General features: G+C 51.9%; 1 protein-coding gene across 5 annotated transcripts in view; it reads right to left on the reverse strand.

Moving 5' to 3' along the window:
• The window catches only part of ajm1 (apical junction component 1 homolog), a 60,585-nt gene continuing 44,622 nt past the window's right edge, over nucleotides 1-15,963 (reverse strand). For 2 of the 5 annotated variants that reach the window (XM_059994421.1, XM_059994422.1), the window contains exons 2-4: nucleotides 6,149-8,755; nucleotides 4,507-4,585; nucleotides 1-356 (exon numbers count right to left, since the gene is read on the reverse strand). In XM_059994421.1, coding sequence (XP_059850404.1) covers nucleotides 270-356; nucleotides 4,507-4,585; nucleotides 6,149-8,697 — 2,715 coding nt within the window. In that variant the 5' untranslated portion in view covers nucleotides 8,698-8,755 and the 3' untranslated portion in view covers nucleotides 1-269. Of the gene's footprint in view, nucleotides 8,756-15,963 lie in introns of all 5 variants that reach the window. The other 3 variants (XM_059994425.1, XR_009516542.1, XM_059994424.1) reach the window with 3 other exon arrangements.

Genomic DNA, 15,963 nt, shown 5'->3' on the forward strand with positions numbered 1-15,963 from the left:
TCCAACAATCATAAGTGCCGTTTATTTTAATCTCTGCTCTCACAATAACCACAAACTACAGTGATCCTGAAAGTTGTGACGAGCGAAAGACAAGAAGCGCCCACAATCAGACCTGGAATGGAATGAGGACCAGAATCAGGTCTAGGACTAGGGCCAAGTCCGGGGAAGAACCAAACCCAGACCATCCACAGAAGGCACACGTTTCTACTGCCACCTGCTTTAGTTCATTACTGGAGATGCTGATTCAAGTTCAGGACCGCAGTCTGATTTCACTGACAACAGTGGCCAATTTGGCCATGGACTTTGGCAGATTTTACCAGGTCTTGAATCCAGAAGCAGCTCAACTGGAACATCATCTTAACAGATAAAGAGACAAAAGTTGGTAAGACATTAGTTCCAGCCATGATTCTGGTCTGTTTGGACAATTCCCCCAGGTCTGCGACACATTTACTAAATCCCAAGAATCCACAGGCAACATTTGCAGTCATTGTAATACTGAATAGATCATCTTGACACAACGGAATGAGACAGCCCATAAACACCTGAAGCTGAAGATTAAGTTAAAAACAGAGATCAAAGAGCCGAGGGGACGGGAGGAGATGTTCGGGGTGAGTACAGGATAAAGACGGGAGGGGAGGCAAGGAGGTTAAAAAGATGTGATGGGGTGGAAAAGGGGGGAATCATGGGATTTGGGAGAAGAGTGAGGCAGAGGGAAGATTGGAGGAAGTGAGATATCAGGAGCTGGGAAGGAGAGTGGAAGATGGGAGTGAGAGAGACAGGTGGAGGAAGGAAGATATGGAAGTGGGAAGGGGATAGAGAGGTGGAAGGACATCGGGGGTTGGAAGTGGAGTGGCAAATTGCCTGAGTTTTACAGCAGACAGTGTCTGGAGGAGGAGATGAGCAGCTTGGGAGCGAGCAGTGCGTTAAGATCAGGGTGACCATTCCCCTCATTCCCTACTGCATGCCCCCATCTGGAAGGGCGTGGCACACGCCCACAGTACAACCACAGAGTTTCCACTGGCTGTCCGTGGGGCACGTGTGACTCTCGTGGAGATTCTCCAGCTACATGTAATATGGCCCCTGGAATTAGCAGCGAGACCCACAGCACCAGACTGTATCATTCCCAGTCAAAACCAAACAACACATTCCCCTCAAATAAGTCTCTCCAGACACAGAATGAAGCTCCCTCTAACACTGTCCCATCACACACTCCCGGGGACAGACACAGAGTGAGGCTCCCTCCACACCGTCCCATCACACACTCCCGGGGACAGACACAGAGTGAGGCTCCCTCCACACCGTCCCATCACACACTCCCGGGGACAGACACAGAGTGAGGCTCCCTCCACACCGTCCCATCACACACTCCCGGGGACAGAGACAGAGTGAATCTCCCTCCACACCGTCCCATCACACACTCCCGGGGACAGACACAGAGTGAGGCTCCCTCCACACCGTCCCATCACACACTTCCAGGGCAGGGACAGCATGGTTCAATAAGAACAGGATTTGCATTGCCCCTTCCACAGATCTCCCCAACCCTTGTCCAGCCCACCGAATCCTTTTGAGATGTAAGCACTGTTATAATCTGTTAGGAAATGAGGTTGTCTATTTGTTCAGACTGATGACTCTTGAGATGATGAGCAGGAAGTCAGGGAAATTTCCTTGCTGCCCTTCAAACCATGAACATCCAGTTTCAGAGCAAGTACAGATCGTCAGCTCCCTGCCCTTGCTCTGCCATCTATTAAGACCGTGACTGATCTGTAACCTCACTCCAGCTTCCTGTCTACCCCTGGCAACCTTCCACCTCACTTATCATCAAGAATCTTATCTGCAGAATTCCCACTGCCATAGGAGCAGGAGTTACAAACACTCATCTCCATCTTAAACGGACCTCTCTTATTTTTAAATAGATCTACACGCCCCCACCTCCATGAGAGAAAACATCCAATTCGTACCCACCCTGTCAGGGCCATTCAGGATCTCACGTGTTTCAATCAACTCCCCTCTCATTAACTCCAGCCTGTCTAACCTTCCTTTGCACGATAACCTCCTACTCCAGGCAGTGCTCTGGAAAGTCTTGTCTGAACTGTTTCCAATGCATTAATACTGTTCCTTAAAAACAGACTCTAATGCTGTACACTCTACTTCAGATGCCCTTTATAGCATAGTATAATTTCCCTACTTTTGTATTCAATTCCCTTCGCAATAAACAATACCATTCTGTTAGCTTTCCTAATTACTCTCAGTAATTGCCTTCTGTGAATCATAGACACAGACACTCCATCCCTCTATATCTCAGTGCTCTACAGTCCCTCTCCATTTAGACAAAATACTTTTCTATTTTTCTTGGTTCTAAATAGCCTCACAGGAACATTTATTTGCCAGTGAGAGACGAGATGGGCGTGGGCTTATGCATTATGTAAAATATATGGCACCTCAGCCAGTGAAGTGCTCCATACTGCATTGCAGTAAAGTTAGTTTCGAGCCCAGATTGTGCCTTCAACACCATCAGGGTCTCCCGATCAGTTATTTTTAAAGAGTAGAAATATAGTTTAGACATAGAGTGAGCTTCCTCCACACTGTCCCGTCACACACTCTCAAGGCAGGGACAGCATGGGTTAGACACAGAGTAAAGCTCATGTCCCATCACACACACACACACGGCAGCGACAGAACACGTCAGGAAAAAGATCCATCCACACTGTTCTCATCACACACTTGCAGGGCAGGGATAACACAGGTTTAGTCACAAGAGTGAATCTCCCTCCACACTCCCAGGGACAAGGAAGCATGTTTACATAACGGGTGGGATACAAAGTAAATCAGCCTTTACTAGCTTCTCACTATTCGTCAAGTGTGCTTCTTTTTTTCTCTAGGCAAAGTGAACATCCTCACCTCTCGCTGCTTAATTCTCCATCTCTCACTGTCTCACCCCAACAGCCCCTAAGCTGGACTCCTTTGCAAACTGCCTTCATATCACATCTTACTTTACCACTTAGTTTTGGGTATCTGCCAACATGTAACACGTTACACTTCAAAGTCACTGCTCCAGACTTAACACAGCTACGGCCCCCAGCACCCCACTGATGCACCTCTTCAGCCTAACAGAGACCTCCTGATCCTGGCTCTGGTTTTGTGTCATTGAACCAGAAAACCGCAAAAGGTCCTGATATAAGAATTAACCTTTCACGTGGTACTTTATCAAATGGCTATTAAAATCCATACACCACATCTAGCACCTCTCCCCCTTACTGTTATTTGATGAAGACCAGCTTCACTACCACGTTCCACCCCTCTCTGTGCTCTGTTACTACGGAATAAAACACTGTAGCATTTTTGTAAACACAAAGCTCAGGCAAACTGTCGATAGTTTCATACTCTTCTCCACCCTTCCCTTTCAGAAATACCATTTATTTTGGTTCCTTTCCAATGCCCTTGGACTGCTGGACCTAGACATTCTGAGAAGTGCCTGATGAAGCATTAACCATCTCCCAGTCACTTCAGGGTGTCAGCCATCACCTATCAAATCCTGGGTTGTTTTCTTTTGCAGATGCTATTAATCACCTTCCTACCCTTAGATCCTTGGTTAGCTCCTATTTATATGTTTTAATATCTCCAGCTATGAAAACTGATACCTTGGTAATCTATTTGCACTTTCCCCATCACTGACTTCCACTTCCACAAGATGTAGGCTGCTTGGGCTACACGCTCCCCTGTACATCACCAGGCACAAATTCATATTTCCTCACACTTCCTATTTTATCTTTCTTAATTATTGTGACTCTTTGCTTGTTTCTACTGTGCTCAGGCCAGACACACCTTGATAACACTTTAAGAATCCCTACCCTTCTTAAAGAGCCCAGATGCAGTCATCTACACTCCCGCAGAGATTTTTCCTCTCCAGCAGAATCAATTCATAATATTTAAACATTCCTTTGAATGAGTGCTATAACTTATCTAATGTCTAATATTTCAATTTGCCCTTGTACCCAGCCTTGAGCAACTCATCTATAACAGCTGCTTGATGCCTTGTTACTTAGGTTTGAGACACTAGATTTGGACTTCAGCACATTGGAGCACTCCAAGATGTGATTTTTAAGTTCTATCTCGCTACGATCACCCTTTCCTGGACCAGAGGTTAGTTTGTATTTACAGATTTATCCTGTCTCGTTACAAAAGGGAGGTCTAAAACAGCCTCATCTCTGATTGGGTCCATAATGTTTTGCTCTAGAAAATGACTGAAATTCGTTGTATCAAATCAACTCCCAAACTACTCCGCCAGTTTGGTTTGTTGAACCTGTAAGGTGTACGTCAGCAAGTTGATCAGGCATGACAGCAAAGTGCTTTAACTTTCTGCACTTTGACCACAGGCATATCACTGAGAGAAATCAGTCTTTATATATTTATCTTGCTTCTTAGTTTTTCTAATGTTTTAAATTTCACTATAATAAATTACCTGTTTTACTCTTTCTAATATAATGTCTCCTACACATATCTCCATACCTGACGTTCCAACACTTGGGCCCATCCAGGTGTTGGGTGACATTCTAGATTAGAATTTGGTTCTTTGATCGGTATTTCCCTATGAACAACAAGTTAGCGTTTAGACACTGTACTGGATGTGGACAAGCCATGTTAAAACTTTAACAAATGCACTGACTTCAGCGACTAATAGCAACGCTGGCAAATTCAGACTCAGCTGACAGTGGCCATGAAATTACTGCATTCACTGGTTTACCAGTGTCTCAGGGAAGGAAACCACTGTCCTCACTGTCAAAATGTTCACCACATCTGATACCAGTGACTCTAAACCATTCAGGGTCAATGAGGAGGTGGTGATAATACCTGACACTTCAATAATAGGTCAGTGTATGACCTATTGATGGCCAGGGTGAAAAGTCAATTTGTGACCCACTGCATCAGATGGTGATAGGACAGTACATGACCCACGGCTGCAGAGGGCGAAAGGTCAGTGCGTGACCCGCTGTCGCAGAGGGCGAAAGGTCAGTGCGTGACCCGCTGTCGCAGAGGGTGAAAGGTCAGTGCATGACCCGCTGTCACAGAGGGTGAAAGGTCTGTTTGTGACCCACTGCTGCAGAGGGTGAAAGGTCAGTGTTTCTTTACATGATATATTCCTGAGGCACTGTCACATTAACCAACCCCATCCCTCCCATTCTACTGTATGTTAAACATACTTTCCCTGTCCCATATCTCCACCCTCCCTCTCCCACCCTCATTCCCTCTCCCTTACCCACTCCCTCTCCTGATCCCTGACCGCTTTGCTTCCCCAACCTATCCTCCCACCACCCCTTCCCCTCTAGGTCCCTGGTCCTGCCCCTAAAATTCCACCTGCCTGTGCCCTCACCTCCTTTCCCCTTCACTGTTCATTCCATTCCCCTCAGCCCCTCCTCTCCCTGCCCTCTCAGCCCAAGACCCCAACCTCCCCTTCCCTTCCCGCCCACCCCCTCCCACAGCTATGGCAGTTCCTGCTTTTGAAGTTAGCCAATGTTTGTAGAAGAGCGGGTGACTGTGCGCCCTCTGTCTGCCCCAAATGGACCCAGACCTCTTTGCTAAAGGGCAGAGGTTCTCGGCCTGCTGACCAGAGTCATCCAGGGCTGGCTTCCCAGCCTATGGCCTGCTTGTTCACCTCCCCACCCTGGCTGTGAGGGGAAGGGATTAGCGTGGAGGGAGCCCCTCCACTGTGAAACCCATTCCCCTCCAACACAGTGACCTCCCGCCCTGTGCCCAAAGACCCCTGGCCCAATACACCCGAATCCACCCTAGCAGCACCAGAATCCCCCACCCGGCCACCTACAACCCCCCCCCCCACCTCCAGTAACCCAGCCTGACACCCCACCACTACTAGACCTATGCTTGCAAGACCACCATCATGGAGACCCCCAACCCCAGCGGGTTCCCGATATAAAACCGTCGCCAACAAGTATGTTAAAGAAACCGGGAAACATTCTGCGGCAAGAGGGGCGAGTGAGCCGGGGGGGGCCGGAGGGTCGGTCACATCATGTCCTCCAACACGTTGGGTTTGCGGACCCACTCCAGCGTGAGAGGCTCCGACGCGGCCATGATCATGCACATGAACTGCCTGCCCGTTCTCTTGTCAATAGGGTAGATGGTTGTGGGGGTGAACCTCTTATTGCTCTCCACAAACTCGCAGAGGTCCTGGTAGACCTGGGGGTACTCGTGCCTGAGGAAGACGCCGCGGATGCGCAGCTCCCGCTGCACGTTGATGAAGCACACCTCCCGCGCCTTGCGGCCCGCCTCGTCGTCCTTGGCGATGTCCGTGGTGCCAGGAGGCGGCGTCAGGATCAGGGTCTCCATCTCGTCCTCGGCGGCCCGGTAGGCCTTTCTCTCGGGGCTGCCGGAGGCCAGGGCGATCTTGGCGAAGCGGCGGACGCTGGGTGTCTGCAGGCGGGGCGAAGGGTTCTCGGGCACCTTCTGGCCCAGGGCCACCGAGACGTTGAGCAGGAAGCACTCCTCGGGGTTGTACTGCCGGCCCGCCTCCTGGATCTCCCTCAGGTACTCCCCGAGGTGGTCGGCGTAGCCCTCCAGCTCCCGCATCGACAGGTAGGTGGGGGCGAGCAGCAGGCTCTCCAGGCCGAAGCGCAAGAAGTTGTCGGCGGAGCTGGGGTTGGGGAAGCCCAGGAAGAGTACCCCCCGGCCCCGGGACAGGTAGCCCATCCTGGCGATGCGAGAGAAGGCCTTGTGGGCGGCCTGGTTCTCCCGGCAGTTACGCAGCACCCGTTTGCAGGTGCTGCTGACCCGGCCGTAGACACAGGCCTCCTTGTGAGTCTCCCAGTCGTCCTTCCTGCAGCCACGGGAGCAATAGTAGGTGTAGCAGCTGTGGCAGGACTTGAAGTAGAGCCGGGCGTTGAACAGGGTCTCCGTCAGGCCACACTTGAGGTTCGAGCACATCATGGTGTCCACCTCGTCCGAGGCGCGCTCCCGCAGCGGGCCCTCGCAGGGGCTGGGGGGCAGGTCGGGCGAGGTGTCGGCTAGGGCGCCCCGCCCTGGGGTCTCGGCGAGCAGGGCGTCGCCTGGGGGGTCCTCGCCTCCGATCAGCCGGCGGAGCCGCTCCAGCAGGCCGTCAGGAGGGGACCGGGGGGTGGGCGCCTTGCAGGTGTCGATGACCAGGTCGGCCAGCACATCGTCCAGGTGCTGCTCCCCGGCGGGCTGGGGCCCCGGGCCAGGAACTCCCCCGCCCCTGCCTCCCTCCTCCTTCTCCAGGTTGCATGACAGCAGGTCATTGAAGGAAGCGCTGAGGCCGTTGGGCCCATCGGCCGGCTGCCGGGCCCGGTTCCGGGCCACACCCGCGGCCGGCAGCTCATTGTCAGTGATGGTGATTTCAGGAGTGACGTACCAGGAACGGCCGGCTGTTGGTCGGCCGCCCTCCCCCTGCAGCTTCTCGGCTAGGGAGCTCTCAGACAGGGAGAGGGCAGCGTAGCGTTGGGGCGAGCGTGACAGATTGACCACCGTGGGCTGAAGCCTGGGGCCAATGGAGCTCAGGCCCCCTTCCCTCCGCGGGAGGGTCTCGCAGCTGTGGCAGCCGGGCGTCCCGGGCGCGGGCCAGCGGAGGATGTCATCCCAGGACCTGGAATGGTGCCGGGAGTGGGCGGCCAGCGGTGGGAGGGAGGCTGGCGCCCAGCGAGGGGGCTGGAGGGGGTGGGCTGCCCGGTAGGTACCCCACCAGTCAGGGCAGTGCGTGGGCGAGGCCAGACCCCGGGGCAGGCTGTGGACCTCGGGGTAGTCCTGGGGGAAGCCCCCTCCCCAGTGCCCGGCACCCCGGCAGAGCTGGGGCGGGCAACCATGGGTGGCCAGGGTCCAGTAGTCTCCAGTAGGCGGGAGCCCGGGCGAGGGGGTCCGGGGTGTCCGCCGGCCGCTGGGCACAGTGAGGCTGCGCCCTGGCTGGGCCTGCCAGGCCGATGCCTGCGGCTGGCGCCGAGGGAGGGGACAGGGGAGAGCTGCCCCCTCAGGCGGAGGCTTCATGTCCAGCCGGTAGCGGACGTGCAGCCCGGGCCGGGGCCCCGGGCCCTCCTCGCGGGCCGTGGCGTAGAGGCAGGCCTCGGCCCGTTGCGGCTGCAGCTTGATGGGGTGCACCTCGTCCACCCTGCCCCGGGTCGGAGCCCAGGTTTCCCTCCTGGGGGATCCCTCCCCCCTGCGGTTGGATTCCCGCGGCCCCCGCTGGACGTCCCGCCCCCGGCGCGGCCTCTCGGGCGAGCGCGTCTCCACCGGGACAGGCCGGTAGGTGGTCTTCACCCTGGGCGCACTCCTCGACCGGCCCCTCTTCTTGCCCTCGGGCCGGAGGGGCTCCCGCGGCTCGGCCGAGGCGGGGCAGAGGCGTCCGACCACCAGGTCCGGGGCCGAGGAGCGCAGGTGGACCGGCCTCCCGAGTGAGTCCCAGGCCGCGTCGGGGCTCGGGGCCCGCCGCTCGTGCCGGCGGCCGGAGGGTTCATCGGCGGGGCCCGGGGCCGGCGGCTGCCCCTCCAGCGACTGCAGGAAGTCGAAGCTGCGGCACTGGCGCTTGCCGAGGTCCCGCTGCGCGGCCTGCAGCGAGCTGGCGCTGGCGGAGTCGTACACACCCCGCGCTCGGTACATCTTGGGCTCTCCTGGCATCGTGCTGACTTTGATCTCTCGGTAGACGGTAGACACCAGTATGTCCGGAGGGTCCGTCCGTGTCATCTTAAAGGAGCGGTAATCGTTGCTGAATTCTCTCAGACCCTTTCACAGTGATTCCACCCTGCAACAAGAGGACAAACGTTAGAGCCGGCGGTCTGGTATCTGCCATTGGCGGCTGTCATCTGGATATTCCTGCTCAGCACTGGCCCTGCTTCACTGTACTGAATCACTGAGCTGGACTGGGGCCCTCAGGCACTGTCCTGTATCAGAGAACCCCACCCCCCCATGCTTAGCCTGTCTCAGTTTAACGAGATCCCAATCATTCTGTACTCCACTGACTATCAGACCAACCAGCCTGATCTGTCCTCGCCTGTCTCCCACTCCAGAAATCAGTCCGGTCAACCTTTGTGGCATCCCTCTCACGGCCTGCATAACCTTTCGGCTGTGGTCCCACCAAAGCCCTGTACATCTGCAGCCCGTACTCAAATCCTCTGGCTATGGATGCCAATGTACCATTCACGTTCCTGACTGCCCTGCTGCACCTGAACACACTGGTCAAGGGCACTTGGTTCCAGTTGTGGCCCCCCTCTTCCCCATCAATCAACATTCAGATAACGTCTTTCTGTTTTTAGAGCCAGTGTTCTAATTACTGTATATCCATGTAAAACTGCACTCACCCAACTTGTCTGAATCTCACCGGATCTTCACTGTTCACACACCCTCCAACTTCTCCATCATCTACGTACAGTGAGGGACAGGCTGATGCAGCCCGATGTGTGGGGCAGACGGGCACCAGGCCAAAGGTCAGGCTCAGCTTCTGTCCAAACGAGGATTGGGCAGGAGCAAAGGTGGCTGGGGTGGAGACCCCTCTCAACGTCAGCTCACCTCAGACTGTCAGTAAGGGTACTCCTTCACTGTCAAAGAGGGAGTTCCACTCCCCGTATCAATGATGGAGCTCCACACCCTACAAAGAGGGAGTTCCACTCACTGTTAATAGACAATAGACAGTAACTGCAGGAGTAGGCCATTCTGCCCTTCTAGCCAGCACCGCCATTCACTCTGATCATGGATGATCATCCACAATCAGTACCCCGTTCCTGCCTTCTCCCCACATCCCTTGACTCCGCTCTCTTTAAGAGCTCTATCTAACTCTTTCTTGAAAGCATCCAGAGAATTGGTCTCCACTACCTCCTGACACAGAGCATTCTATAGATCCACAACTCTCTGGGTGAAATAGTTTTTCCTCAACTCTGTTCTAAATGGCCTACCCCTTATTCTTAAACTGTGGCCTCTGGTTCTGGACTCCCCCAACATCGGGAACATGTTTCCTGCCTCTAGCGTGTCCAATCCCCTAATAATCTTATATGTTTCAATCAGATCCCTCTCATCCTTCTAAATTCCAGTGTATACAAGCCCAGTCGCTGCAATCTTTCAACATATGACAGTCCCACCATCCCGGGAATCAACCTCGTGAACCTACGCTGTATTCCCACAATAGCAAGAATGTCTTTCCTCAAATTTGGAGACCAAAACTGCACACAACACTCCAGGTGTGGTCTCACCAGGGCCCTGTACAACTGTAGAAGGACCTCTTTGCTCCTATACTCAACTCCCCTTGTTATGAAGGCCAACATGCCATTACATCAACATGCTGTTGATGGGGAGCTTCCTTCAAAATGAGTGTCATCCCTCAAAATATTGATGAGGGTGCACTCTCACTCTGTGATGAGGGAGCATGCCAAGTACCATTATTCTTGGTGATACCTCAGTGTCAAAATGGGAAACCCCACCCCCTGAAGAGTAAAGGATGCTCACCTCGTAGTGTCAATAAGGGAGTTCCTCTTACACACTCCTCCAGCGTGCTCTCCTCAAAATACTGACAAGTGTGAACCTTCAAACTAGCAATGTGGGTGTTTCCTCACACCGTTGGTGAGAACATTGTCCTACTGGGATCGTTATTGATGGGTACATGGGTCAGCACGGATGTGCTGGCTGAAGGGCCTGTTTCTTTGCTGTATAACGCTATGCCTATAACTCGGGTTCTCCCTCACTGCCGATGAGGGAACTTCCTCGGAATGACACAGACTCGAGCAGAAGAGAAAGAGTATGACACCAGCCACCCCGAGAGCCTCACGTGCATCTGATCCCATTGTGGAAAGCTCGGTGTTTCAGAGAGTGACCTCACCGAAAGCATCTGACTTGGATGGTGCCCCTGCCTGTGTCCTTAGACCCTGTGCAGATCAGCTGGTGGGAGTATTTGCAGACATTGTTAACCTGTCCCTGCTTTAAGATCACTATCATCCCATGAACTGAGAAGGTGAAGTGTTTTATTGACCACCTAACAGCGGCCCTGACACCTGCCATCATGAAGTGCTATGAGAGGCTGACCATGCACATATTAACCCCAGCCTCCCAGAAAACCTTGATCCACGACAAATCTGCTTACTGTTGAAACTGGTCCATGGTGGGCGCCATTTCCCTGGTCCAACACTCACCTTTGGAGCATCCATCTGGACAGGAAATATACCTACATTAGATTATTGTTTATTAACTACAGCTCCACCTTCAATGTCACCATTCCAAGGAAACTCATCACCAAACTTCAAGACCTGCGAGTCAGCTCCTCCCTCTTCAACTGGACCTTTGACTTACCAACCAAAATCAGTATGGACAGGCAGCAACTCCTCTGCCACTCACACAATAAGTGAAGATGTCCCATTCAAAATATGAATGATGAACCTTCCTTCCACGCTCAATGACTCTGTTCAGTGTTAACACTGTCAATGAGGGAGCTCCCTCACTTCCTGCTGCTGTCTGTAAGGGATGTGTGAATTCTCTCTGAGACTGGGTGGGTTTTCTCGGCTTTTCCCCCACAGGCTAAAGATGCATCGGTTGATAGATTAATTTGTCAACTGTCTCTTCAGCTGGAATTGTCATCCCTCTTGTCTCCCTGTGATTGGGAGTACAGACAGGTCCACTGCTGCCCAAGGTGAACTAGTTTCATGAAGGAACACTGCGAGGCAGGTCAGGAAATACAACAAACTATCCCAACAGAGTGTAGCCATCCCAACTTTGGACCCAGAAAGGACTGTCACCACTCAAACTGGGCAAAGTATGGACAAGGCGACGAGATCGGTCCTTCCCGAGAGGCTAAACTTTGTTCTGGTCCCCAGAGCTACACCTTATCGGGACTACGGAGTAGAGCAAGCAATCTGAAAACTACCATCGGATACTGCGGAGATGACGATACAGGTCTGCATGACCCTCAAAAGAGCCGTTTTGCCAAAACCGAACATTTACAAAAGGAGAACACCTGGCCATCCAGACATTACGGCGAAACACAGCCATCATGATTTTACCAGCAGACAAAGGAAATGCAACAGTCCTGATGTCCTTGAGGGAATACCACAGGAAAATCCAACAGATCCTGGATGATCCCACCTACAGAGTTCTACAGCAGGATCCCATGGATTCGATTGTCATGATCTCTGCTTTAATGAAGAGATCCAGACTGCCAGCAGATATATGCAAGACACTTCTGCCTCAGGTGCTGGTACCACTGACGCCTTATGGGCTCCCTAAGGTACACATGGAGTGCTCCCCCCAAAAGCCTGTCGTCATTGGGATAGTTTCTCCAACTTACTTCCTTGCAAAGCATTTAACAACAATGCTGTCTCCCTTTTATAGGGGCTGTGAGCATCACATCACAAATTTGACCAACTTCATAAAAATGATAACCAACATCCAGCTGTACCTAGAGGACACAATGGCCAGTTTCAACATGGTGTCCCTGTTCAGGAGAGTTCCCATTAAGGATACCTTGGTCCTCCTGCAGTCAAGATTTGATAAGGGTACCATTGACCTTTTTAAATGCACCCTTACATTGATGTACTTCCTCTATAATGGGAACTACTATGAACAAACAGACAGAGTGGCCACAGGATTGTCCTTGGTGCTGGTTATTGCTAATTTCTACATGGAGGACTTTAAGGGGAAGGCTCTGTATTCATTGTCTTTACGCCCCAAATGCTTCTTCAGATCCATGCCTCATGGACTCCAGGCACTCCAACAGCTCCACGACCATCTGAACAGTAGACATCCAAACAGTCCATTTATAATGCAGATGGAGAAGAATGGTTGCTTCCCCTTCCTGGACATTCTAATTGCCTTGGGCATGGTGTCTATTGGAAACCTACTCCCATGGACTTGTACCTTAACAATAACAACCACCATCACACCTCCCAATGTGCAGCGGTTCTCTCTACTTTGTTTAACCAAGCGAAAACTATTTTGGACCTGGACTGTATCTCCGAGGAAATAAGACAATTATGCACAATGTTCTTACAGAATAGGTATGAGGTGAAGGAAATCAATCGGGCCCTTAAAAGGGCCGACAGAAAAACCAAGAAACATAACGTGGAGGAACCCGTCGCTACCGCTTGTCTTCCCTATATTTCCACGGTTTCTGGAAGGATCGCCAGGATCCTGCAGAAATATCTAATTACTGCCATCCACAAATCCGTGAGGAAGCTTAAATCACAGCTTCTGCGGGTCAAAGATGACCTGGGACTGAGGACGGCTGGCGTTTACAGGATTCCCTGTGAATGCGGAGCAGCGTATATTGGCCACGGTGGAAACCCGCATCAAGGAGCACAGGAGGTGTATCCATTTGTGTTACCCAGAGAAATCGGCAGTAGCAGAACATTGCATTCACAATGGCTATAGGATTGACTTTGGCACAAAATGCCAGTGGCTTTTGGGACTGCTTGAAAAGGAATCCATTGAAATAAGACTAGAGGAAAAGAATTTTCTCTGGATTTCCAGCACCTACACAACATCTTGTGATTTAAATTCTGGAAACACTCAGCATGTCAGACAATGTTGGTGTGGGGGAAACAGAATAAATGCTTTATATCAAACACCCTTTGTCAGGACAGGAAACAAAAGAGGTCTCTTGAAATGTTAAATCTCCAGAGATGCTGTCTGACCTGCTGAGCCTTTCCAGAATTGTCTGTTTTTCTTTCAGATTTCCAGCACCAGCAGTTTTCTGATTTTCACTGTTAAAGATGTTTTCCCCTGAAAAAGTAGATGAAGACGTTCTCTCACACTGGCAACGTGGCTGCTCACCTCAGTGTCAACGAGGGAGTTCTCACCTGTGTGTTTGCCATGTAGGGCATGGCTTATTTGCCGCCGGAAAGCTGCTTCTGTCGTGTTGGTCAGTGATTGGTTCATTTAAAGTCTGCAATGCTCTTTTCCCATTATTTGGCTTGCGTGCCACAGTGCCCATTTCCGGTTCCGGATGCCTTGTGGGTGGGGGTAAAAGAGTGCCAGAGATTTTGCCCTCTTTCTTACCAGCTATCCACAGGGCCCACTTCAGGCTGAAGTCGCCATCAGCACTGAAGGACCACTGAGTGAGAGGTGTATGGACAGGAAAGGAATGGAGGGTTATGGGCTGAGTGCAGGTCGGTGAGACTAGGTGAGAGTAAGCGTTCGGCACGGACTACAAGGGCCGAGATGGCCTGTTTCCATGCTGTAATAGTTATATGGTTATTGAGAAAGAGCATTGCAGGCGGAAACATTCCCCCCCCCACCGCCCCCATAGTCGTTTAGTTAAGTAACTGTCCGTAGCACATTTACTCCTTTGCTTTTATACATCAGGGAGATTTAGCAGAGTATCCGTTCATTTAAAGGGTAACTGAATGTCCAGTATTGTGGTTTTGGGTAGCTTAGACGCCCAGTTTAGTGTTTCACTGTTCATTTCTAAATAAATAATTAATGCACCCAATTTTAACTTTGTGTCTTCTGTTTCACTCACTGAATCCCTGAACCTGCTCCCCACGTTACAGCGCTCTCCTCAAAATACTAACGAGGGAGCTGGGCCACACTAACACAGCTCAGGAGGGATCTCCCCTCACAATGGTGAACAGAAGCACGACTCACACTAACGCTTTTAATTGTGAGCTCCCTCACTGTTGCTGAGGGATGATCCCTGCTGACCTGACGTAAGGGAGTTCCATACACTCTGTGAGGGAGATGTGGGTGTTTTCCTCAGAATATTGAGGAAAGAGTTTTCCTTACACCACTGAGGAAAGAACACCACTCTCATACTCAACAGTCCCTCACATTGTCACTGAGGGAACTTCCCACAAAGCATTGCTGAGGTTGCTGGTGATGAGGGAGCTCCACCATAAACCAGATCAGACACTCCCTCAGACGGTCACTCGATGGGCTGCCCTCACTCACTTTGAATAAGAGAACTCTCCTCACACTGGTCAATGAGGGAGCACCCTCCGATTCTCAGTGACTGTGAGGGATCCTTCCTCACTCCAACATTGCTCTCCTCAAAATGTCAATTCATAGTGACGGAGCTCACAGCATAGTCTCAGTCAGAGTTCCATGCAATTTTCATGAGGTAGCTTCCCTCTCCATCATCACTCTCTCACTGCTCTCCTCACAGTATCACACCTCTCTCATCCCTCCATCACTCATTCCGCTGACTGACTCAGGTGATACCCCACCAGCCCACAAAACGCCCTATCAGAGGAGCAGAGTTGGCACATGCCCCTTGAGGGGGGAAGGAAGACATCAGGGAGGATGTGCGAGGGAGAATGGGCAGGGTACGCGGTGGTGAGGGTGTGATGTTGGAGGGATGGTGTTGGGAGGGGTTGATTGATTTTCTGCTGTTCTGATACCACTGAAGTTTCACTGTCCAACTTCCCATCAGCACTCCGAAAATCAGTGTGTTCATGTTCAAAATAATAGTGGAGAGAGAGAGAGAGAAGGTGACTGAGAGAGTGTGGGACTTTGGGCGAGCATGTGTGTTACAGTCAGTGTGAAATTAATGGGATTGCCAATTTGAATCTCAGTGTACGGAGTTGTCTTGGAAAAAATTCTCTGCCTCCCTCCCTGCACTTGTCTCCCTCGCTGCCGTGTTCTCTTCCCTCCTACGCTCTCTCCAGCTATCTCCCATCTTGTCTCACTTGCACGCTCTGTCTCTTCCTCTTCGTTATTCTTTCTGCCTCCCAGTCAGTGAGTCAGTCCACTCCTGTCACTATTACCCTCACCTTCCCACAGATTCTGCACCTCCCTGCCCACTCTCTGATTCCCTCACCTTCCCACAGATTCTGCCCCTCCCTGCCCACTCTCTCTGATTCCCTCACCTTCCCACAGATTCTGCCCCTCCCTGCCCACTCTCTCTGATTCCCTCACCTTCCCACAGATTCTGCCCCTCCCTGCCCACTCTCTCTGATTCCCTCACCTTCCCACAGATTCTGCCCCTCCCTGCCCACTCTCTCTGATTCTCTCACCTTCCCAGTTTCTGCACCTCCC

Source organism: Hypanus sabinus, chromosome 18 (assembly GCF_030144855.1).
Source record: "Hypanus sabinus isolate sHypSab1 chromosome 18, sHypSab1.hap1, whole genome shotgun sequence".
NCBI lineage: Eukaryota > Metazoa > Chordata > Chondrichthyes > Myliobatiformes > Dasyatidae > Hypanus > Hypanus sabinus.